Source organism: Apis cerana, linkage group LG5 (genome assembly GCF_029169275.1).
Source record: "Apis cerana isolate GH-2021 linkage group LG5, AcerK_1.0, whole genome shotgun sequence".
In the NCBI taxonomy this organism is placed as follows: Eukaryota; Metazoa; Arthropoda; class Insecta; order Hymenoptera; family Apidae; genus Apis; species Apis cerana.
Window position 1 is genome coordinate 7,314,996 of NC_083856.1, and position 24,385 is coordinate 7,339,380.

The 24,385-nt window shown below is 24.5% G+C and overlaps 5 protein-coding genes across 11 annotated transcripts; 2 read left to right on the forward strand and 3 right to left on the reverse strand.

The window, feature by feature from the left end:
* Window positions 1–876: 876 nt before the first annotated feature.
* On the forward strand, window positions 877–3,216 carry LOC107997619 (uncharacterized). Its single transcript, XM_017056352.3, has 2 exons — window positions 877–1,216; window positions 1,705–3,216. The coding sequence occupies exons 1-2, from the start codon at window positions 1,073–1,075 to the stop codon at window positions 1,888–1,890; spliced, it is 330 nt and encodes a 109-aa protein (XP_016911841.1). The 5' UTR covers window positions 877–1,072; the 3' UTR covers window positions 1,891–3,216.
* On the reverse strand, window positions 2,900–12,675 carry LOC107997617 (AT-rich interactive domain-containing protein 4B). 3 transcript variants are annotated; one of them, XM_017056348.3, is made up of 8 exons: window positions 12,305–12,582; window positions 12,078–12,225; window positions 11,183–11,619; window positions 10,860–11,105; window positions 10,338–10,542; window positions 5,834–10,268; window positions 5,603–5,743; window positions 2,900–5,465 (listed from the first exon to the last, which is right to left on the reverse strand). In XM_017056348.3, the coding sequence occupies exons 4-8, from the start codon at window positions 11,024–11,026 to the stop codon at window positions 5,422–5,424; spliced, it is 4,992 nt and encodes a 1,663-aa protein (XP_016911837.1). In that variant the 5' UTR covers window positions 11,027–11,105; window positions 11,183–11,619; window positions 12,078–12,225; window positions 12,305–12,582; the 3' UTR covers window positions 2,900–5,421. The 3 variants fall into 3 exon arrangements, with proteins under 3 accessions (XP_016911837.1, XP_016911836.1, XP_016911835.1); XM_017056347.3 differs by having other exon boundaries at window positions 12,078–12,208; window positions 12,287–12,582; XM_017056346.3 differs by lacking the exon at window positions 12,078–12,225 and having other exon boundaries at window positions 12,344–12,675.
* Window positions 12,676–12,800: 125 nt separating this feature from the next.
* Window positions 12,801–16,407, forward strand: LOC107997678 (protein arginine N-methyltransferase 1). 3 transcript variants are annotated; one of them, XM_017056439.3, is made up of 3 exons: window positions 12,801–12,922; window positions 13,588–13,728; window positions 14,654–16,407. In XM_017056439.3, the coding sequence occupies exons 2-3, from the start codon at window positions 13,618–13,620 to the stop codon at window positions 15,731–15,733; spliced, it is 1,191 nt and encodes a 396-aa protein (XP_016911928.1). In that variant the 5' UTR covers window positions 12,801–12,922; window positions 13,588–13,617; the 3' UTR covers window positions 15,734–16,407. The 3 variants fall into 3 exon arrangements, with proteins under 3 accessions (XP_016911928.1, XP_061930817.1, XP_016911929.1); XM_062074833.1 differs by having other exon boundaries at window positions 12,813–12,947; XM_017056440.3 differs by lacking the exons at window positions 12,801–12,922; window positions 13,588–13,728 and adding an exon at window positions 13,959–14,217.
* An 856-nt stretch (window positions 16,408–17,263) lies between these two features.
* On the reverse strand, window positions 17,264–20,505 carry LOC107997686 (exocyst complex component 5). Of its 3 annotated transcripts, none has more exons than XM_017056452.2 (6): window positions 20,194–20,505; window positions 19,669–20,112; window positions 19,013–19,590; window positions 18,450–18,938; window positions 17,861–18,368; window positions 17,264–17,782 (listed from the first exon to the last, which is right to left on the reverse strand). In XM_017056452.2, exons 1-6 carry the CDS (start codon window positions 20,224–20,226, stop codon window positions 17,684–17,686), a joined length of 2,151 nt encoding a protein of 716 aa, XP_016911941.2. In that variant the 5' UTR covers window positions 20,227–20,505; the 3' UTR covers window positions 17,264–17,683. The 3 variants fall into 3 exon arrangements, with proteins under 3 accessions (XP_016911941.2, XP_016911942.2, XP_061930809.1); XM_017056453.3 differs by lacking the exon at window positions 17,264–17,782 and having other exon boundaries at window positions 17,865–18,040; window positions 18,159–18,368; XM_062074825.1 differs by lacking the exon at window positions 17,264–17,782 and having other exon boundaries at window positions 17,878–18,040; window positions 18,127–18,368.
* Window positions 20,506–20,858: 353 nt separating this feature from the next.
* On the reverse strand, window positions 20,859–24,356 carry LOC107997656 (ras-related protein Rab-1A). The gene is made up of 4 exons (XM_017056410.2): window positions 23,810–24,356; window positions 22,489–22,885; window positions 22,042–22,270; window positions 20,859–21,932 (listed from the first exon to the last, which is right to left on the reverse strand). Exons 1-3 carry the CDS (start codon window positions 23,830–23,832, stop codon window positions 22,070–22,072), a joined length of 621 nt encoding a protein of 206 aa, XP_016911899.1. The 5' UTR covers window positions 23,833–24,356; the 3' UTR covers window positions 20,859–21,932; window positions 22,042–22,069.
* Window positions 24,357–24,385: the final 29 nt, after the last annotated feature.

The following is a 24,385-nucleotide window of genomic DNA, read 5'->3' on the forward strand; positions in this document are numbered from 1 at the left end:
TTTCTAAAAAATTTAATCTTATGCTTATCAATATGAATGTCATTATGACAGAAGACAGCTGATCGTCGCCATATTTTATTGAAGTAATATGATATATAAATTATTGTATCAGTACTTCAAACACTACTATTAACAATATACAAATCAAAAGTTTTTTTTTTATGTACATAAGCGATAAAATTAAATATTAATTAGATTTTATTTTTTTTAACTTAAATATTTGTTTAATTATTTAATTATAGATTTGATTATTTAAAATAATTTATTTATAATTTATATTAATAAAAATTATAATGCACTATATATATTATATATATATGTAATATATATATAAATCTTTCAAAAAATTATAATTATTAATATACTATTTATTGATAATTAGTAATATGATTTATTGATAATATATAATTAGTAAATATAATTAATAAAATGATATTAAATAACAAATAATATCTTCAATATATTAGCAAAAAAAATAAATGTTATCGAAAGTTTTCAAATAAAGTTAAAGTCAAATAACTTTAAATTGTTTAAATGAAATAAAAAAAATAATGAAATTATTTTTATTTATTATATAAAATAAATATATTATTTTTACAATAATCAAATATTAATGAATTTATTAAAAAATAATCAATATTAGAAATCTAATTTAAAATAATTTTAATTTATCAATTCTTTTAAATTTATTTATAACCTTTAAATTTTTCTTCATAATCTTTAATTATTAAAATATTAATAAACTTTAAATATATTATAACAATTCATTTTCAATTTTTTATATTTATTATATAATATTATTTAATTAAAAATAATTAAATGACTATATATTCAATTTATAATACTAATAAGGAAGAGTAAGCAATTTTTTATATAAAATTTTGATATGATATGGTACAGTGCTTGTAGCGCCAGTTATTCAGAACTATGATAAACAATCTCGAAAGAAGCATAACATCTTGTGCGATTTATAGAATAGTAATTTTTGTGTGAAGTTATTGACTTGTGTCGGGTTATAGGGTGTCGATAAGTATCATATATAAAGAATAATAAATTTTAGTAAATAATTGAAATGGGTAGCACAGATAAAGCTGTGATCACGGGTTTTATATGTAGACTTTGCAGCAAAATGAACCGTTTCGTGATCCACATATACGGTGAAGAGGGTGAAAGAATGAAACTTGCTGAAAAAATAAATGCTTATCTTCCAATTACGGTAAAATAATTTTGTACTTTTATATTTTTTTAAATCATTTTTATCAATATTATTGTTAATAAAATTTTTATATTTTGTATAACATTTTATATATGGCTGAATAAGATTTCAACTTGTTTAAGTTATTTTTAATTTTTTTTATATAAAATTTTTAACCATATTTGACAATATTGACTCGAATATAATAATTTAAAGATTAAAAACTGCACATCATGATAAAAAAAGTTCATTTTATTATAAATTTATTAAGTTTTTTAAATATAATTATTATAGTTATATTAATTTGAATTATTTATTTATACATATTATATTATATATTTTAAGAACTTTTATATGTAAACAAAGTTTCCAATTTTTTAAAATATATATATGCAAATATATAAATAATATTAATGTATAATAATAATATATAATATATTAATAAATAAATTTAATTTAGAAATAACAATTATAATAAAATATACAATTTTTATATTTTTGTCATATAGGTAAACATGAATGACCCATTACCTAAAACAGCATGTCTACATTGTATCGAACGACTAGAAGCTCATCATGAATTAATGGGACAATTTTTGTTAGCTAAACGAAGGTTAACAAAATCATCAACAGTTGCATCAACTTCGACACAAACTGTTGATACTGCACCAACATCTAGTTCACCTCCATGTTGACATATAGAATTAAAAGCATATCTTTACGCTCAATATTATTAAACATTTTCTGTATCTTATTTGTATTGTTATTTGAATAATTTATTACTAGGAACATAATATTGTTAAACAAAAAGGTATATATACAATTAATCAATTCATTCAGCAATCCATAAAATTATTTACTTAATTTACTTGTCTTTAATAATTTTATACAAAATTTTTTCTTAAAATTATTCATTTATTGTATAAACTTTTTATTTTTTACACAAATTATAATTTTTTATTAATATTTTTATTAATATTATGAAATATATATAATGATTATTTCTTTATATTTCATTACTTTTTTAAAAAATTAAAAATTTTTTTGATTATAATGAATAAAATTAAAATTAGGTATAAATATCTTTATATAAATATCTTTAGTTTATTTGAATATTAATTCAAATTTTTCAATTAATATTTTATGTTATGTATTTTATATAGTTTTTATCATATATATATAACAAATTTGTAATCATTTTTTAATAATGTCAGATAGTATATTGCTTCTTTAACAAATTTATACTGCTGGTGTACAAAGATAGATAGCTATGTCAAATTTCTTAAAATATTAAATAATGTCATATTATATATAATTAAAAATAAATTAAAAATAAGAAATCATTTTATTGACAGATGTTTACTAGCATTATATATTAGATACATAAAATTGTCAATACTAATATACATAAAGTAATCATGTTTCATTTGTTATTAAATATTAATAGTTTTATATATAAAATATATGTATAAAACTATAATAATAAAAATATTTGCATAATTATAATATATTAATATATATTATTATGCAGAGTTTAACAAAATTTGAATGTTTACTTCTAAGTTGCAATATAATGAATAATTTATAATAATTTTCAAAATAATAACTTTCGAAATAAAAATTTTAATTAATTACAGTATTTTATATTTTGAAAAACCAAAAATCATTTTAAGAATAATACAAGGATAAATAATATTACTATAATTTGTTAAGATAGGATTTATTTCTTAACAATATTCGCTAACACAATTAAATGTTACGTAGAACAATATTATTGGTTGGCGACACAATCCATATTGTGCTTACTATATGTATTATTTCACATGTAATTCATGATTTACAAAGAGAAAATTTGTTTTTAGAAGATAAGGATGCGTTCGTCACTCAAATAATTCGTCATTTGTTATATGTTCTTAAATATTTTAATATTATTTGTTTTACTCAATATGTTATTATTATTACATAAGAAAAGACAATATAAAGCTATGTATCTGTGATCAATATATGTACATAATAGTTTATTTATATATTTAATCAATATCCTGAAATCAATATCCAATATTTATATAATATTTTTTTACAAATATTATTGCCTAAATATATAAAGTACAAATAATAAAGATAATGATGGATTATAATGAAATAGTAGACATGTATTCAAGATTTGTATAGAATAATGTTGTATTCATTTGTTATTTTTTTAAATTAATAAATAGAGATCCATTTAAATAATATTATATTTCAAATATTATATCTAAAAATAATATTATTTTGACAAAAATGTATATTTCATATATCTAGTTTAAATTATGAAATTCAATTAATAATGTTAAAATATATATAATATTTAAAATATATCTTATATAACAAATTTATTTATAACAATAATCAAAAAGAAAAAATATCATTAATATTAATGTTTGAATATTATTATTTGCTGTTAATTATTTTGTAGTTTATTAAATTGAGTTATACAATATATTAAAATACTTTTATATTTAAATCTTTTATTATTTTGAATAATGAAAACTTTTGAAAATAAAATTTTTTATATATCTCTGATGAGATCATCTAATAATAAACAATGAAATATAAATAAGACATTCTCTGTTTTTATTCTTTTTACGCGAAATTAAAATACATTTTGTTTATTGTTTGATTGAGTGTCGATACACATCGTCTTGACTTCTTAAAACAAATATTTAGCATGTGCTACTGCAAGATTTCTGAAACCATTATACAATAATATACGTAGCTATACCTGTGTGCGATAAACTACTAAAACCTGACTTATGAGTGTCTCTTTAACACACACCATGTAAAATATGTACAAAGATTTATGGAGCCCAACTCCTAATTTTCTTTCATTTTTCCCCCAATGTATGATCATGTTGTCTGATACCATAAAGCATGTCCGCGACTGATTTTTTTATAAAAAATATATAATATATATATATCTATATAAAATTTCATTTTTTCTTTTCTCAGCCAACATGTCTTCGTACAAATTTAATTCCACTCAGGGGTATTTGATTTTGTTTTCTGCAACTTGTTTCTTAACTTTAATTTTTCATTTTCTTTTAATTTAGTACCTGAGGTACTTTAACGCTCAAATAGAAATATAAATGCATCTTTGACCAATTACGATATATATGACGATGAACGTCTAATACCTATTTAATGATTAAAGCACAATGGCAGCAATTTTTCGAATATAATGCAAAAGGCTGTAAATTGATGAATATTGTTGAGCTGCATTCATGACAATTGCATAAAAATCCAATTTTATGCCTTTTGTCAAGAAATTTAATTTGAAGTACGAATATGATTATTAATTACAATAAATCTTAATATTTTATATTTGAGAATAATATAATATGATATTTTATTTGTGTAAATTATTTACATAAATTAAAGTAATTTTTTAGAAATTAAAATTGTGCTATATTTCACATGCATATCAATGTACAATCATTCATTCATAAATTGTTTACGTACATTGCTTTGAATATGATCATTTTTTTTATTACTTTAAAAATTATATTAAATTGCAACATTTTATTCTTTAAATAAAAAATTTCGATCATAAGAGTGCTAAAATTCTAATTATATATATATTGTGAATCACTATAACATTACTATATTCTAATATATACAAAATTTTCTATCCTAGGAAGAATGCAATGGTTGACATCTTTTTATCGTCTTGAAAACAGCTCAACTGCCAACGGTGCTAAAAACTATATTCGAAACAAAAATGACAGACGGCTTATGACAATTATTTGTTCCCAAGATGTCTTTACAATAACACACTATCGGTAACATTTTTCTCAGCCTTTTCTTAGAAAACAAGAATGAACGATGAAATGATCATCAAGTTCGATAATTTGTACTTTGCATCTGAGCAGGTGAAATGACAAATTAAAGGATAAAAATTTTGTCACATTATGATCTTGACAAAACAATGTACAACACAAAGCACATATGAATATATTTTTTCATTCTGGTAAGTGTTCCTCTTTTACTAAATCTTATATCTATATCTACAATTTATTATATTAATAGAGAAAAAATTACCTAAACAATATTAGGTAGATAAAAATTGTCATGAAATCTGCTGTAATTGCAGGATGTCCATATAGTGATTCTATTCTATTATTTATCAGTGTTGTATAAAAGTTTCTTTAACGCAGATTAAATAAATTAGGATATTTGAAGGCAGCTCATCACGAACAAGCCTGTTGCATTTCTGCTTTAGCTGCCTTTATGGCTAAAACCAAATTAAATACATTTTTGGTATGCAAAAGAAATTTTATGTAAAAATTTTTATATATTTTATTTAAAAATTATATATTTTATTTTAAAAAACATTAATAATTCAAAAAATTATATATATAAAATTTTTACCTTCTCGTTCTCTCCTTCTTAATTTTTTTCTGCGTCTTTCAATAGCGGCAAGTTCAACTTTCACAGCATTATATGTTTTACGTAATTCAGCTAATTTTTGCTGTAATACAGCTATCCTTTGACTACCATCCAATTCAGGATCTATAATATGAAGAAAAAAATTAATAAATTTTTTTATAGTTAAAAAAAATAAAGGAATAAAATTAAGATAGAAACTATTTAATTTTTTACCTAATTCCACATAAAAATTATATTTTGTAGGTCGAGGCGATCTTGATGAATAATTACTCAAATCGGGAACACTACTTATATTCGTATGATTCGTTGAAGTTGAATTAACTCCGCATAAATTAGAACCTTCACTCGTATCATCGCTATCACTTCCACCACCATGTCTACCATGTCTATTACTATGTCTTCCTGTTTTTTTAGTAGTGTTTTTATCACATTCTGAATGCTTTCTACTTCTTTTACGTTTTTTAGGAGATTGTGTTTCTTCAATAGAACGTTTTGCTGGTGGTTTTAATATCCTATCTGCAGAATTTCCTTCAACATTTGGCAATGTATCATCTTCACTAAATCCTGGACCTTTACCACCACTATCATTATCTGCTTCAGAACTATCACGATTATGTTTCATATTATCTTCCGAAGTTGGTGATGAACCACCTGTTCTTTCTTCTCTTGGAGATCCAGAAATATTGGAAATACTTGAATCAGGTGTAGTTGGAGGAGTATTATCCATTACAGGTGCTGCTTCATTGCTTTCTCTTCTCTGTGCAGACATTAGTGCAGGTAAATGTTGATGATGAGATTGTTGCCTCGCACCAAGAGTAGGATTTTGTTGTATAGATAAAGAAACTGGAACAGATGTTTCTACAGTTTTTGGCAATGCCATACTAAGAGTAGCAACAGTACTGCTGGTTGTACTTTGACCAGATGTAGGTGCACTTGCAAATGGCATTTCCATTAGTACTATATTACTTTCTGTAGTTTCAACTTTTGGAGGTGAACAAGATGGACCAGCATTTATTTGTTCTATATTTTCAATAATAGGTGCTGGTGAACCTGGTATTTCTTCTTCACAAAGCAAAGAATTAATTGTTTCTCCTTCTTCATCTGTTTTTGTAATAGATATTTCTTTAATTTCATTTTTAAATTCACATTCTTGTTGTTGGTGTTTCAATGATTGCATAGGCTTTTGTGTCTGTAATTGTGAATATCTTTCTTGTGTATCTTGAAGCCTATCTAATTCTGCTCTTAATTTAACATCAAAATTTGATGAAGTTTTTATGTCTTGTGATTCCTCATTATCAATTATTAGCCTCTGTTCAGAATCACTACTATCTGCAGAATCTACCACATCTTGATTAATTATTTTCTTATGCTTTTCTTTTTCTTTTTCTTTATTAAAATCATGCTCTTTAAATTCATCTTCTATTTTTTTAGATTTATCATTTTCTATACATTTCCATTCTTCTTCTTCTTGTATTTTTTTATGTTCCACTTTAGTTTCAACAAATTTTTTTATTTCTATTTCTTTTTTTAATTTAAATTGTTGAAGTTCTTCCTCTTCTTGTTTAATTACCACACACATTATTTCTTTACATTGATTTTCATTATTAATTATAATATCTTCATCTTCTTGTTTTTTATTTTCACTTTCAATTTTAGATGCATGTTGATCTTCTTTATTTTTTTGTGCAATTGCAATATCTAACTTTTTACAAATTTCTTTTGAAGATTTCCATACAACTTCAGAAATTTCTTCTTCTTTTTTGATATCTTTAGTTTTATTACGAAAAGCCATTGCAGCTGAAAGTTTTTCTTCTATTGTAGATGTAGCTGGTAATCTTGCACTAATTGGTGCTGGAACTGTTACAATTGGAGATGAAACAGGTGTTATATCTAATAATTTTGATTCCAGTGATTTTAATTCTGGAGATTGACTATGTAATGGAGATTTAATCATTTCCTTTGATTCAACAAGAATATCAGATTTATTTGAAATTGTTAATGTTGTATCTTCTCTTACTGATTCAATTTGTAAATTTGAATCTTCTTTATTTAATTCTATTGAATCATTTGCATCATTAGAAGAGAACATCTCTTGTTGATATGTAAATAAGTTTTCTTGTTCTGCTTCTGAAACTTCTGCTTCTGATATTATTAAACGATCTTCTGAATCATCATGGGTAGCATCATCATCTCCAGGTAAATCACTAAATAAAAGATCTATACCATTACTTATTTTATTTGTTTCCTCAATAATGGGTATAGGTTTTATTTGATTAAATGTTGGTGATTCACAAAGTTTATCAAATGCTTCTTCACATGTTGTTAATGATGTAGATTGTAATTTATGAGAAGCTAAATTATCTGTAATATCATCAACTCTTTTACTAAACAATTTTTTTACTTTTTTTCGTGAATCAATATCTATTTCTGATTTAGTTTCTTTTATAACTGGTGATATTATTTTTTGTTTTTTCTTAGGACTTTTTGGTTCATCTTCAAATACTCTCTTTTTTATCTTATCTTTTTCTCCACTTGTATCTCGTTTGTTTCGTACTTCAAATTCAAATGGTTCTGGTTCTTTAAATTCATATATATCTTCTGTATTATCTATTATTTTAGATTCAGACATTGTTTCTAATTTTGATGATTCTAAATTTTTTTCCGATTTTGGTGAAACTAAAACAACATTTTCTTTTTCTTCTATTTTTATTTCATCTTCTGGATCTGGTTCAACTCTAACAAGTTCTAATTTTACTGCTTTATCAAAACCTTTTAATTCAGATCGTATTTGATTTAAATCAAAATCTCGACCTTTCGGCTGTTCTTCATCACTATCTGGTTCAGATTTTATACCTTGAGATTTACTAATTGTCCTTCTTAAACGTCTACCTCTACGCGGTTCTTCCAAATTATCTTTATCTTCTTCACCCTCACTAATTTCCTCTGGTTTTATTCTATCTTCTACTCTATATCTTGCTTCCCTACGTTTTCTTTCCTCTGTAGTTTTAGATTTAGTTCTTGTTTGTTCAGATTCTGTAGTATCTGAATCATATGTTTCACTTTCTTCAGTTTCTGATGGAACTATATCTGCATGTCCAGAAGTTCTTCTAGTTCGTCTTCGATGTTCTATATTGGATATATCATTATTTCTTGTTCGTGTTTGACGATTATTCGCTGGTGTTGCTGGACTTTTAGTTCTAGAGCTGGAACTTATAACAGATAATGGAGTTGTAGATCTAACTGGTTGAGATATTTCTTTATCTTTATCTTCTCTTTTGACCTCTTTTGTTGAAGATGAAACAATTGATGTAGGTGCAACACTTTGTGCTCGACGTCGATTTTGAGATGTATTTGAATTAGTATTAGAAACCATTTTTGACGATTTGTTTATATTATTCGGTAAATTCGTACTAGGAGTTTGAGGTCTTGAAGTAGCTTTAATTCGTTTTACTCTTCCTTGAGCTTGTGTAAAATTCTGTGCTATTCTTGATGGTTTAATCCATTCATCATATCTTGTATTCCATCCAGTATAATGTACTAAATACATTGGTTCTGTACCATCTTTTTCCATGTCAATAATCTTTGCTTCATAAGTAACTTTAGATTCATGAGTAGGTCCATAATAAACTTTCAGTCTATCTCCTAATTCTACAGGCCCTTTGTAACAAGGAGCTGAATCCGTTAACTGTTCATCTGTACGTGACTTTTCTACTTCATATTCTTTTCGTTTTCTTCCTCGTCTTTTTAAATCTTCATCTATTAATCGTCTTTGTTTAGATAAAGTTTTTCTTTCTGATTCTCTTGATGGAGTTCGTGTTTCTCTATTTTCAGAAGGCGTTTTACCTTTTAGATTATCGTCTTTAGATTTTGATCTTGTTTTAGTAGCATCCTCTTCTTTTATTTTATCATCTTTTTTTTCTTGTCTTTTAAATTCATTTTTCTTTTTTTCTATAACTTTTTTCTTTGAATCTTCTTTATTTTTAGATTTACCTCTATTTGGTAATGATAATGATGTTGAAATTTTTTGAGATTTTTCACTGGAAGATGATTCAGCTTCACCCTCAATATTTACATCACTTTCTTGTCCACTACCGCTTTCCTCAAATTCATCCTTCTTTTTTATTTTAACAATTTCTTCTTCCTTATTTATTGATTCTTTCTTAGCTTCTTTCTTTTCCTTTTTTTCCTCTTCCATAATTTTTTTATCTTCTTCTTCTTTTTCATTTTTAGCAATTGATACTTGAGGAGGTACAGGTGTATTTCTGTCTTTATCTCTAATCAAACTTCTTCCAGGACGTTGTTTACGCATAGTACCTCTTGGATGATTTACCATAGTACAACCTAATTTTCTATAAAAATCTTCAAAGGAGTGTAAGAATTTTTTATAGGCCTGTTTAACCAAATTGTGCGTAGATGGTGAATTTTGCATTGTAAAACTCAGGCGACGTGTTATCAATTTCCATTGATTTTGATTTGTTACACGATTGTAACCTCCTAATTTATAAACGGCACGAAATAATCTATATAAATCTATATCCTCAGAACCAATCATTGGGCAATTATTAATAGGTGTTCCTCGATCATCCATAAATTTATACAATTGTGCTACAAAATGATCTTTTTCTTCACGTGGTTCATCATCAGAACTCTGCAAAATAAATAAAATTTATATAATATATGAAAACAATAAATTATAACTAGAAAAAAAAAATCTTACATCAGAATCAAGTTCTCCATCAGAATCACTGTTTCCACTTGATACAGAATGCCCAAAAAGAGAATCTCTATCCCAATGAGGAGGTAACTCATTCTTTTCTAAAAATAGCAATGCCTTTTCTACTGCAACCTTCAATGTGCTATTTTCAACTTTGTTGACAAGTTCTTTTGTAAATTCAGTGGCTTCTTTCTTCGGAACTGTATAACTGAATATGCAAAAAATATCATAGTAATATAAAAAAAAATATTTAAATAAACAGTAATATTGTAAAAATTAATTTTTAGTAAATATTTTTAATGAAAATTAATAATAAACTAAATAAATTTTATTTATAAAAAAAATATATATAAATTTTATATAAAAAATTTTAACATATTAATATTATTTTATTTATAAACTTATAATTTTAAAACTTATAAATATATGAATATAATATATGAAAAATTTCATATGTATGTATAATATTTATGTATTCATATTTTCCACAGAACTTGTTTACATATAAACACAATTTAAACTTACTATCGTGCATCCTTAAATGAGCGCACAAGATAGTCATCTCTTACTCTAATTCTCACTGTATCTTGAGCAGTAGGTGCAACTACTAATCCAGGAAACCAATTATCTTTCTTCTTTTTGTCCCCAAGTTCCACACATACAACTCGTCCAATTTCAGGTTCTGTCTCCATTCCTTCTTTTCCAGTTCCACTAGAACCTGAATCACGAGTTCCTCGTGGAGGGCTATCTTCATCATCACTACTTTCATCTCTTTAACAACAATTCATTGATAAATATTAATTCAAATTATATTACAAAATTATACTATATTATTTCATTATACTCACTGTGCTTGTCTAGAGCGTCGTCCTCTTCTACCTCCAATTACTGGATTGCCAAAATGCTCTGGATGTGTCAAAGGAAGTTGGTCCAAAGTTTCGCTTTCTGCAAAATGTCGTCCACTTTTTAGACAAAGTGCAGTTCTTCTTAATGTTGTAATATCTCCATCATCAAAAACTACAGTATATTGACTGCAGTCTTGGATTTTAGTAATAGTAGCTTCCACATATTCTTTTCTATCTCCATGTTTAGCTTCAACAGCTGCACCTACTCTTAAAGTTCCTTTTATCTGATCATCAGCTACTGTTGCTGTACCCAAACCTTGTTTATAAGTCACTCTGCATTTTACTGATCTTACTACTTTTCGAATTTTTGCTTCACAGAAGGCACCCTTGTATTTAGCACTAACCTCCGTACCCACTGATAGGTACGGTGGATCGTCTCCCTGTAACAGAAGATATATCTATATTTAAGATTTATAGTTTTTTTTATGTATAATTTTTCATGACATACTTTTATAAATATTTTATTATACATTCATTCTCTAACTATAATACAATAATAAGAAATATCTAAAATTTTAATATTTTATTATACAACTTTAATAAAAAATTATAATAATAATAAATAATATCAATGAAATTTTAGATAATTATTATTAATTTTTCATCTAAATATACCATTAATCTAATTTCGTTTTAAATTACATTTGTATTATTATTAACGATAACCGAAAAATAAAAATATCAAAATTGATTTAAAAACATTAACTGTCTTGTATGATGAGCTATTGTTTATGTAGGCGATCATGCCTCGCAGGTACAGATTATTTTTAAATCGAAATTGTCCTACGATAAACAAGAACTTTCGCACGAAGATATTTCGTTGAAATAAAACTCATACTTTGATATCTTAACCACGTTTTCAAAACGGAGTCCACTACGTTCGTGACAGCCTGTCGATTTCTCAGACATCAGGTAATAGTTGTAACCTCGAAGGTACTTTAGGTGAGACATTCGTCCGAAGTAAATGACCTGCGAAAGCGTTGTAACTACATAACAAAAGCACGGATTTTACTTTCTCGATACGCACGGCAGAAAAAAGAACTCAACTATACAATCTTTGCGCACTTGTTTCTACGTCAACTTTGCTCCCGCCTGTTTCCTTACCAGCATCTTCTAGCGCTCCACGATCTCCATATAAATAATCTTAAGACACTGGGATGTGTATGACATTAAAATCGAAATTTACATTATATTATTGAAAGTAATAACACAGGAAAAATCACGTAGACACGGAACCTGACCCCTTTCGTGAAACCAACACTTCTCGGCTCGAATGCGTACAAGCTCCTGTTCCCTGCCCATTTCCACCCCGACGCAACTTGTCAGCTAGCCACTCGACTCCTATTGGATGATGTCTTTGCACTCTCTGAAAACAACTGACCAAAGATACGAAATTAAAAATATTATTTTACTAATAAATTATTAATAATTTTAATGGCTATATTATTATGTTAATAAGTTAAGATTTTTCAATAAGGTTTAAAAATAAATGAATATCTATTTAAGATAAAAATTGAAATAATAGAAAGACCGCACTGCGCATACGACAGGGATGTATCAATGTGTTCATAACATCATGATTTTGGGTCGTTTCATCATTTCTTTTAAGAATATTCGGATAAAAGTAATCTCGTATTTTCAATACAACAAATAATAGTGTATTTTTGTTATTAAATTTAATGTGTATGTATCATGTGGATTATGAAAAGTAAATAATATTTGTTTTTAAAACAAAACAATGTTTTGAAATCGATATTTTTTTAAAATAATAATTATATGATGTATTGTGCGAAGTATTATATAATTTCTATGACATATAAAGATTAATATGATTTTAATATGAGAATAAAGAATTTATAATTTAAATATGTTATTATGCATAAAATATATTATAATTTCTAGAATTTACATTACAAATATTTTTATTCTTAAATGTAAAATGTAATATTATATATTTATTAAAATAAATAATGCTAATTTTAATTTAAAAAAAATATATATATATGTACATATACTTGAACATTCGATTAATTTCTTTAATTGAATATATGTTTATAGGTTAATATATATTATTCCAAGAATTTTATAATTATAATAAGAATAAAAAATAAAAATTAATGAAAATTTTGAAAAATATTTATAAATTTATAAATATATATACATAATAAAATCTTGATATGAGGCTAGTCATTCTTTCATTTATTTAAGCAAAGAGAATTATATCTAAATAAAATATTAATTAACCTGAAACATAAGTTACAATTAAACGTCATTATAAAATCTGTAAAATAAATCAAAGAATAAATTTGATTATTTTCAATAATCACTGTTTGAATATTTGTTGACAGAATCATATTTAGATTTTGCCATGTGCCTTCATGTTACGTTCCTGTCTGTGGTCGTCTGCTGTGACGCGGAACAAAATGGCGTCGAGTAATGAAGTGCCGGTAGAAATCAACCAGAGTGGCATGTGCACAGCAGAGAATTCAGTAAGTTTTAGCTCAATATTTTTATAAAAGTAAAGAGAAAAAATCTTAACAACGTTTTTGATATATTAATATCATTACGAGCAATGAGCGATATTTCATAAACTTTTAAAAGAAGAAAATGTTTGAATGTCGTTTGTCATTATAGTTTTCACTATAGCTAAGTATCTTAAAGACAAATTGATTAGCTCGGACTTATTTCTTTAAGTTTCCTAGACATATTTTTAAGAATAATTTTTAATCATTTGAAATTATTGTCAATATTATTATAAGAAAATTAGATTACGTTTCCTTTGTATGTGCTTGTACTTTTCATATGATAATATAGAAATATGTGTGCGTATAAAGAATCTCGTTTGATCATTCGATCTTAAATAGACGCCATTCGTTTTGGCGGGCACGTGTACATCTTTGGTGTCGACAAAAACGAGTATATTTAACGACTTCATCGTTGTGAAGTCTTTAAGTTTTCTGTTACTGATGAACCACATTGTAATTGATATTTAATAATAATTTTTATTACACATACATAATAATAATTTTTATTATATTAAATGAAAAAATATTTATATATTTTAATTTAAGATAATGAAGTCATATCACGTGTTTGTAGATTTTTTTCTTAAATATCTATAAATCTTAATTATTTATAATATTTTTCATAAAATGAATAATAATTTAATTAATGTGTTTAATTATTAAAGAAATATATTTTTTAATATAATATTATATTTTCATCTAATAAATCTAATAAATCTAATAATATGAGTATAATTAATATATTTTGTTTTTTTAGATTAATTATATATATATATAGAATAATTATATATTTATAATTATATATATATATATAATAATTATTAATGATATAAAATATAATATATATTATATTTTATCATTAATAATTTTTGTTTTTGTATTATTATAGGTGTCAAAAATGGAATCTATGGAAGTTACAGAAAATACTGCATTAAATAAAGATGCAACACCATCATCTTGTAGGGAATCTATATCTGTGGATGATATGACATCTCGAGATTATTATTTTGACTCATATGCACATTATGGAATTCATGAAGAAATGCTGAAGGATGAAGTGCGTACAGTGACTTATCGTAATTCTATGTATCACAATAAGCACCTTTTCAAAGGAAAAACTGTTCTTGATATTGGCTGTGGAACTGGTATACTTTCAATGTTTGCTGCTAAAGCTGGAGCAGCCAGAGTTATTGGTATTGAGTGTTCTAATATTGTTGAATATGCAGAAAAAATTGTGGAAGCAAATCAACTGTCAAATGTCATAACAATACTTAAAGGCAAAGTTGAAGAGGTTTCGCTACCTGATGGCATTGAAAAAGTTGACATAATTATTTCTGAATGGATGGGTTATTGTTTATTTTATGAATCAATGTTAGATACAGTGCTTTTTGCTAGAGATAAATGGCTTCGTGAAGATGGAATGTTATTTCCTGATAAAGCAACTTTATTTATTTGTGGCATTGAAGATAGACAATATAAAGATGAAAAAATAAATTGGTGGGATGATGTATATGGATTTGATATGAGTAGTATAAGAAAAGTAGCAATTAGTGAACCTCTAGTGGATGTTGTGGACCCAAAACAAGTTGTTACAAATGCATGCCTCATTAAAGAAGTTGATTTATACACAGTAACTAAGGCTGATTTAGAATTTTCATCACCATTTACGCTACAAGTTCGTAGAAATGACTATGTCCAAGCATTAGTCACATTCTTTAACATCGAATTCACCAAGTGCCACAAACGTATCGGCTTCAGTACAGCACCAGAAGTACAGTATACTCATTGGAAACAAACTGTATTCTACTTTGATGAATATATGACCGTTAAGAAAGGAGAAGAAATATATGGTGTATTTTCAATGAAGCCCAATGCAAGGAACTACAGAGATTTGGATTTCAGCATTGAATTGGACTTCAAAGGAGAGTTGTGCCAAGTACATGAGACTAATACTTATCGTATGCGCTGATATCTATCAGATTATTTATCTTCTTCCTTTTATTTCCATGATTCATAACATTGTAATCAAATAGAAATCAAGACTTTAATTATCATTGAATTATATTAGATGATTTAATGAAATTTAATAGTACGGTACAATGAATGGTGTGAATTATTTTAATGTTTTCATCCTTTAAATATAAGAAAGTTAGAGGCTTCCTGCTTAAGAATTATAACGTCCAGAATCTTTGTTAATCTAGTAAGAGTTTGCAATGTGACCTACAATTAAGAAAAATAGGATTGATATACTTAATCACAATTAGTGTACATTTACAAGACATTATTTCATGTAAGTGTGTATTAGAAATATGAATACTATAATAGTTTCATATTTTTATTTTTTCCTGTGACCATTTTGTATTACATATTGTAAATTTCTGTCTTTGTTTTATGTATAACTTATAATTTTGCGCTATTAAATCATTATTGATTTGATATTGTATAAAATTACCAACTTTTTATTTACCACATTTTTGTACCGTATTCTTAAAAACTAATTTTTTTTCAAATTTTTGACCTGTAGATTATGCATATTAAACTAAATTTCAAATAATTTCTAAATGCTCGTTTACATTATGTATGACAAATGAAAAATTTATATTATATTTTGTTAATTTGATAGTAAATTGAACCTCATTGTTAGTACTATTCATTTTATCAAAACCTTTCTATAATTATGTTTGATATTAGTAATATTTATGTTACATGTACATTATAATCTCTTTAAAGTACTATATATAACATTTATATTACTAATAGTATTAATATAACATTGTATAAATGTTTAAGATTTTTGCAATGATAAAATATTTGATGAGTATCTAGTAAATATTAAGTTCAATATTCTATAAACATTATTTAAAATTAATTCTTTATTAATCTATGTATTGACACATGAAAATTTTATATTTTGTGTATTTTCTTAAATTATTATTATATCAATTTTCATAACATGAAAATTAGAATTAAATTTTTTTAAAAATTTGCAAATATACATTCTATTCTAAAGTTAATAATCCATTTTAATAACATTTAAAAATTTTAATCCATATTACAACTTAAGAAAATAATATATATTTAAAATATATGTAAATAAATAGAAAAGTTTTTATATTAAATTTTATTTATTTTTTTTTTTTATTAAAAAAAGTCAAAAATTTAATATTAATTTCAATACATTATGTTGTTTAAAAAATTTTTTTTAATTATTAAAATATTACATTTTAATATTGCTTTCTAAATATTAATATTTATTAATTATAAGATTTTTTTAATACTAGTATTAAAAATAAAAAATATTTATTAAGTTTAAAAATCATAAATATGTAAGAAGAAATACTTTTTCATAAACAGAAATTAATTATGAAATTTAATATAATATAATTATATATATGAAATATGCTTCAAATGAAGTGGTATGTAATATGTCAAAATATTACAAAATTTTAAGCAAATAATTGTTTGATATCAATTTATATCAGAAATAAGTAAACAAAAAAATTTTTAATAAATTTTATAGTTGTTATCTATACATATAATTTTTCTCTAAAATAAGAAAAATGTTCATAGCGTATGCTGCAATTATTTGACAATCTTATATATAACAAAATGAATGCATACACACACACACACACACGTTTACTATTTACTTCAAAATTGAAAAAGAATAAAAATTATTTCTTTTCATATTTAATTAAAACTTAAAAGATAAGGAAATAATTGTTTTTATATAGTTTAACAATTTATATAGCATTTTATAACAAAATTTTGTACAATTGGCTATATAGTACAGTATTATTATTGCAATGAAAGCAATATTTTTACTTATTAAAGTATAATTTACACAATGATATTAATATTATAATCATAAATATTGTGTATAACTCTAAAAAATTATAAATCTATAGATCAAACAAAGTTAGGTAGCTAAACCCTTCAAACAATTTGCTAATTTTTGCGTCTTATAATCAGTTCTTAATTGTATAAAATTTATTAAAACATTACGATCTAATGTTGCCTGTAATAAAAAAATATTTTAATTTTAATTAATATAAAAAATTGTTTGATTAAATTTTGATTAAATTATAATACATACCAATTGATCTCCTGTACAAACTTGTTTCAAATTTTCTGGTTTAACTAATAATAAATTGCATAAAGCATATAAAGTATCAAACAAAGAAGTAACAAGATCTATTTCAAGTTCTTTAACACATTTACGATATTCGTTCATATCGCATATCGCACACATAGCACCAGCAGAATTAAACTGAAACTGTTGTAAATGATCATAAATAACTTTATGAAATCGTACTCCAAGTTCAGTTAGAACATTATTTAAATTTTTTCCATCTAAAGTACTTCGAATATGTCGTATCATCCCGTTTACATACTGAACTACTGTTAAACAAGCTGAAGTGCTTAAAGTATCCACATCAGTTTCAGGTTTAAAATCAGTCTTTCGTTGTTCATTTTGTAAGTATACTTTTACCCAACCAATAATAACATTTATACTTCTATCTAATCCTGTCTCTAGTTTCATATCAATTTGATCCAATATAATTTTTTTTTTTAACATACAATCTCCGTGTTTGGGTGTTGATCTAAAAAAAGTTATATATTTTAAATGTATTCTTAAAAATGAAATATATAAAAATATGTAAAATTGATAAAATAAATCATACACAATAAGAGGTATCACACTGTCATTAAATTGTTCTTCTAATAAGCGTACAATTGCATTACATTGATGTACAATATTGAAAAAATGTATTTCAGGTTGAGTCCTACTTTCAGGAATTGGTACACTTTGTAAACCCAATTCTAATGCATAATCAACATGTTCACTTATTAAATATTGTAATAATATTTCAAAAATTTGAAGTGCATTCATTGGTATTTCATCAGATTTTGATAATAATTGACATCTTTGAAATGCCACTTTACTTCTTTGTAATAAAGCAATTGCAAGTTCCTCTGATAAAAATGTCTCTCCTCCATAATTTTCTATTTGTGCAATATTAATATTAGTTCTTGCACCTAAAACTGCTTGTAGATCTCTTCTTAATTCTTGAAATCCTCCACTCTGCAATTGTTTCTTTTGATGATTTTTAGATTCATAATATTCAATAAGAAGAGCTGCTGATTTTTCTCTCAATGCTTTTATTTCAATACTAAAATATTGCATTTATTAATATTTAATTATTATATATATTATTATATTCTCTCAGTTATTCTATTAACTTACATGATATAAGTATCCAGATATTTTTGAAATATATTTCTAGTAAGTTTAGTAAGATATGTTTCATCAGTACATATATTAAACATTTTTAATTCTGTAGACAATTTCACAGTTCTTGTATATAAATCATATAAATTTTTAAGATACTTATCAGAATCAGTTTTATCTGCTAATTTAGCAACTGCATATTTTTGAAGTCTTAAATGGTAAATATTTAACACAAATTTTGCCATCACTTGTTCAGGATTTGTAAATACCTGTTGCATTAATTTATGATATTTCGTACACATAGGTATAACATCCTGAAAAACATCTTTTCCACCAAATGAACCCATCTGGCTTTGTTCTATAAATGCATCTATGCATTGCGAATATCCTTTAAAATGAGTTAAGACTGATGCTAATTCTCTCATACGATTAGCATCTTCTCTATTATGTGCTCTAACAAATTCTTCTATAAGATTTCTTTCAATTTCATCATATTTAGCAATAATTTTTTTTTTGGCATGTTCAAATTTTTCAGATGGTAATTCTTGTGAAATAAGATGAAGTTTTTGTATCACATCTGCTGCTTCATGTAGCTATTACAAAATAAAGCATTTTAATTTCTGTTTTATATATATAATATAATCACAAATATATAAAATAGATATTTGTACCGATGACTTATCTGTAAAAATTGGATCTGTTAGAGGTCCAGGGCTTAAAAAATCTGAAAAATGTCTCATTAATTTTTGAGCCTCAACAGCTCTAGCTCTTGGTGTATTAACACTTTCCAATTGATCTCCTAAATGTAAAACTTTAGTAGCCACAAGATTTATTCTTTCATCTAATTGATGAAAGAGATCAATAGAATGTTTATTTCTTTCTTGTAATTCAAGTATTTCAAGTATATGTTTTGCTTCTTCATCTTTTAATGCTGTTTCAAGTTTATCACATTTTTTTTGTTGACGTTCTTGTAAAATTTGTAAATCTTTAATTGCTTGTAAAAATGTCTCATGCACTATTGTAGGATCGAAAAATGTTTTTCCATCGTCTTTTATGGTATCATTAAGTGTTCTCCAAGCAAGTCTTTCAACAAATTCTTCAGGATCAAATGGATCCTGAAACATATTAAAAAAAATTATTATTTTATAAATTAATAACAAAAAAATTAAATTTATTATTTTAATATTACAATTTACCTGTTCTAATTCTTTCATATATTGTTGCATCATTTTGATGAAATTCAAATGACAATTATGAAAGTAAGGTTACAATATATTGTGAAATATAAATATTATTTCGATTGAATAAAAATAATAAAAAGATACATAAATTTTAATAAAATGTTATTAATCATTTATTAAAAACTACAGTTTGGCTAAAAAACATTTTATCTTTCGATTATTTAACTTTTAATGTATCCTATTCTATTTCATATTACTATACAAAGGAGAACATATACATTTATACTTACTTTCTATATCAACTTGAATATCTATCATATTAAAAATAAATATATCATATTGTATAGTTCATATACCATTACAAATTAAAACTAAACGTATTTATATAAAATAAAAAATAATTAATTTTCAACTTATACATTGATATTTATTTTTTATAATCATACATTCTACTTATTACATACGTTCTTCTTATGAAGTTTCATACATTATTATTAATTAATCCATATTATTATTATATTGAAATAAATCTCATAATTACGAAATATTCTTATTTTGTTTCATAAAAATTCTGTAATAACAATACAAAAACAAGATTAATTGCAATCGTAATATTTTTTTGTATTTGTACAAAATATGTCTTTTCTCTCTTTTCTTTCTTCTATATGATATATAAAGTCTTTTTTGGTATTAATATTGCAGAATAAAATTTTATTAGAGCAATTTGATTTATTAAATATTTTTTAAGTATTTTTATAAGCAAAAACAATTGATAACGAGTATGTAATACAAAATAATATAACTAGACTTGAATAATAATTGATGCAAAAGTAAAGTAATATTGTAGTTAAAAAATTTTATCTTACAAATTCATATGAAACACACTTTATGAATATAGTTACAGAACAAAATATATTGAATTTATCAAGCGAATAGAATATTTTACAAACAGTATGATGTATTTATAATAGGCGAATAGTTTCATAAATTTTATGAGTAGCAAGTTTAAAAAATTGATGTAACTTTATAGAAGTTACCAATTGGAAGTGTTTTTAATATGCATGTGTGTGCGCGCGCGCGTGTGTATGTCTCTGTGTGTGTATGTGTGTAATATACACATACACATATACACATTTTTGTATGTATAAGTATTACAACTTTTTGTAATAGTATTGAAATATTTATTAATATATCGTTAAATTATACTAATGAGCACTGAAAAAAAGAGGGAGGCAGCAACGACGGCATGTTTCAATTATATCATTACTCTAATTCTTATTTATCTCAAGAGTTGGAATAGATGTGGAAAAATGTTTGGGTAGTATGAAGAGTAAGAATGACTTGTTCTAAGACAAAAAATATTCAATTATACATATTACAATAACGCTAAAAAATAAAAGTGCTTATCTTTATAACCACGATACATAGTATTACGTATTTTATATAAATTCGAATTGCTGTTAAACACATCATTGCATAGAATCAATGATCAATGCTTCGAGAAATTTTTCTATGGTCAATTTTTTGCATTAAATAATTAGCAAATGAATAATTATGTTCTTCTTTCTTAAAAAAAAAAGAAGATAGAACAAAAGTTGTTTTATTCAACTCTATAACAGAGTTGGTGGTCCATAATTAATAATGTTTCACACCTTATTTTTTTTCTTTAATATAAACTGAAACTTCCACAATCTTTCTTATGTCTTCTTGTAATATCTTTAAGCAGTATAAAACTGCTACCATAAGATGTCCTTCTGGAATTAATAAATTTAACATTAATATACAAGTATAAATTTTTCAAATTATAATTTTCAATTATATTTATATAATTACTAATCATTATTATGTACAAAAAGAACTTACTTTGGTTTTAATTGCAAAATTACATTTCTCAGCAGCATCCAGATTTAGAGGATTCAATTGGACGTCCATGTTCTATTTTCACTTTATTTGCTGGATCACTGTTACCACTTGATGGAGGACCCACTCTAAGTTTTATTTCTGCAGCCATTGTCATAAAAGCTTGTTCTACATTCATTGCATTTTTTGCAGATGTTTCCAAAAATGGTATACCAAGTTGATCTGCATATTCCTATTTATAAAATTTAAAATATTTATTAAGACAATACATTTTTGACATTAAATTAATAATAAATATATAGGAACAAAAGAAACATTATGAACAAATTTAACAAATATTATGAACAAATTTTGATTAATTATTGATTATTGTAATTATTGTAATTATTTTTATTTTATTGTAATAATTATTATAATTATTGATATATATTTTTTTTATAAATTTCTTACTTTTGCTGTTGTGTAATCAACAACTTTTTTAGTATGAAGGTCACATTTATTGCCGACTAACAACTTATTCACATTATCACAAGCATAACGATCAATTTCTTCGAGCCATTGTTTAACATTATTAAATGTTTCCTGATCTGTGCAGTCATAAACAACAATAATACCATGTGCACCTCTGTAATAAGAACTTGTAATTGTTCTAAACCGTTCTTGACCTGCTGTATCCCAAATTTGTAATTTTATTGTTTTTCCATCTAGATCAATTGTTCGTATTTTGAAATCTACACCAATAGTACTGATATAACTTTCTGTATATGTGTCATCAGCAAAACGGAGTAAAAGACATGATTTCCCAACTCCTGAATCTCCAATTAAAAGTAACTTAAACAAGTAATCACTGCAAAAAAATATTTACAATGAATAAATAAATTATATTTAATAAATTGCATGCATAATCTTATAAATTTATTTTTCTTTTATTTTTTATAATTTATGATATTTAATACAATGCAAGATATTATATATATATATCAAATATGGTTACATATTTATTTTAATTTAATTACTATTTAAAAATAATTTTTAAATTTTTTATAGAATTTAATGAACATAAGTTCATTAAATGATTAATCTTTCGATATATATATAAATAGCTTAAAAATTAAAATTAAAAAATCTTATTAAAAAAAAATTTGTAAATATATTAAAAATTAAGATTAACTTTTTTCTTTAAAATTATAGAAATATCTTCTAATATTTTTAAACAAATACACACACGCACGCGCGCGCGCGCACACACACATACACACACACACACACATTACACAATTTTTTAATAATTCTAATAAAAATATATAACAAAAATATTATTTGAATTATTTTGACAAATAAAAATGCTCAATAAAACAAATTTTGTCTTATATTTTTTTATAACATTTACTAAGATGAATCTTAAATTATATTAATATAATTTCTCAATTTAAAATTTTTAAATTTTAAATAAGCAATTAATAAATTAATGAAAAGAAAATATATGGAACAAACTGAAAAAATTAAAAATAAGTATAATAGAAAATGAATTTCTAAAATATGGCTTACGAATATGAACAGCAAGGGAGGGGGAAAAGGTGAATCTGTCAGATAGTAAACGTTAAACAAAACTTTATCACATTAATTCAGCTATATAACGTATAAATAATATTAAGTCAATCTCTTTGATTCAGTTCAATTGTTAGAGTTATAAATAAGTGATTATGTGATATTTTCACGAAATGAACATTCTTAGATACACTTATGCCTGCGCAAAAAAAAGTTTACTCACTACTCGGGATTCATAGTGGACATGCTATGCTTAAGAACACTCTTACTAATATCTGTACTGTTGTTGCGGAAATCTAAAAAATAAACACAATTCGATGAAATCAACAATATGACAATATAAATTCACAGATCACGTTCTTTAATATGAAAGATCTGTAACAATGGCGGTCACGGTAACTCCTCCCCAACCAGCAAATGAAATGTCTACCATTGACGTAATGCCAGAATGGCAGCAGGTGCTGTTTCACTCCCTCTATTTGACGGGACACGAGCGATTCAGTACAAAACCACGTCTGCGCATTTATCTTTAAAGATCATTTTCTTTCTTTTTATTTTTTTATAATTTTTTAAATTTTTATTCTTCTTTTCAATATATTTTACAATTTTTTAATATTACAAATAAATATAATACTAAAAATTCTTTACAAACGAATAAATATATTAACTGTTTTTATAAAAAATTAAAAATTATATTGAATATTTTAGAAATATATATTATTGTATATGTATCTGAAGTCACGACTTTAGAATATACTTTCAAGATATTGTTTCTAAGTATGATCAATATAATAAGTGA

Coding starts and splice junctions, on each gene's coding strand:
- LOC107997619 (XM_017056352.3), top strand. CDS start 1,073: ATGGGTAGCACAGATAAAGCTGTGATCACGGGTTTTATATGTAGACTT. Junction 1,217..1,704: donor ATGCTTATCTTCCAATTACG/GTAAAATAATTT, acceptor TTTGTCATATAG/GTAAACATGAATGACCCATT.
- LOC107997617 (XM_017056346.3), bottom strand. Junction 10,543..10,859: donor TCATTTAAGGATGCACGATA/GTAAGTTTAAAT, acceptor TTGCATATTCAG/TTATACAGTTCCGAAGAAAG. Junction 5,744..5,833: donor TAATTTTTATGTGGAATTAG/GTAAAAAATTAA, acceptor TTCATATTATAG/ATCCTGAATTGGATGGTAGT.
- LOC107997678 (XM_017056439.3), top strand. CDS start 13,618: ATGTTACGTTCCTGTCTGTGGTCGTCTGCTGTGACGCGGAACAAAATG. Junction 13,729..14,653: donor TGTGCACAGCAGAGAATTCA/GTAAGTTTTAGC, acceptor GTATTATTATAG/GTGTCAAAAATGGAATCTAT.
- LOC107997686 (XM_017056452.2), bottom strand. CDS start 20,226: ATGATGCAACAATATATGAAAGAATTAGAACAG. Junction 20,113..20,193: donor ATATGAAAGAATTAGAACAG/GTAAATTGTAAT, acceptor AATATGTTTCAG/GATCCATTTGATCCTGAAGA. Junction 18,939..19,012: donor TATCTGGATACTTATATCAT/GTAAGTTAATAG, acceptor GCAATATTTTAG/TATTGAAATAAAAGCATTGA.
- LOC107997656 (XM_017056410.2), bottom strand. CDS start 23,832: ATGTCCACTATGAATCCCGAGTA. Junction 22,886..23,809: donor TCCACTATGAATCCCGAGTA/GTGAGTAAACTT, acceptor ATTTTTTTGCAG/TGATTACTTGTTTAAGTTAC. Junction 22,271..22,488: donor TTGATTACACAACAGCAAAA/GTAAGAAATTTA, acceptor TTTTATAAATAG/GAATATGCAGATCAACTTGG.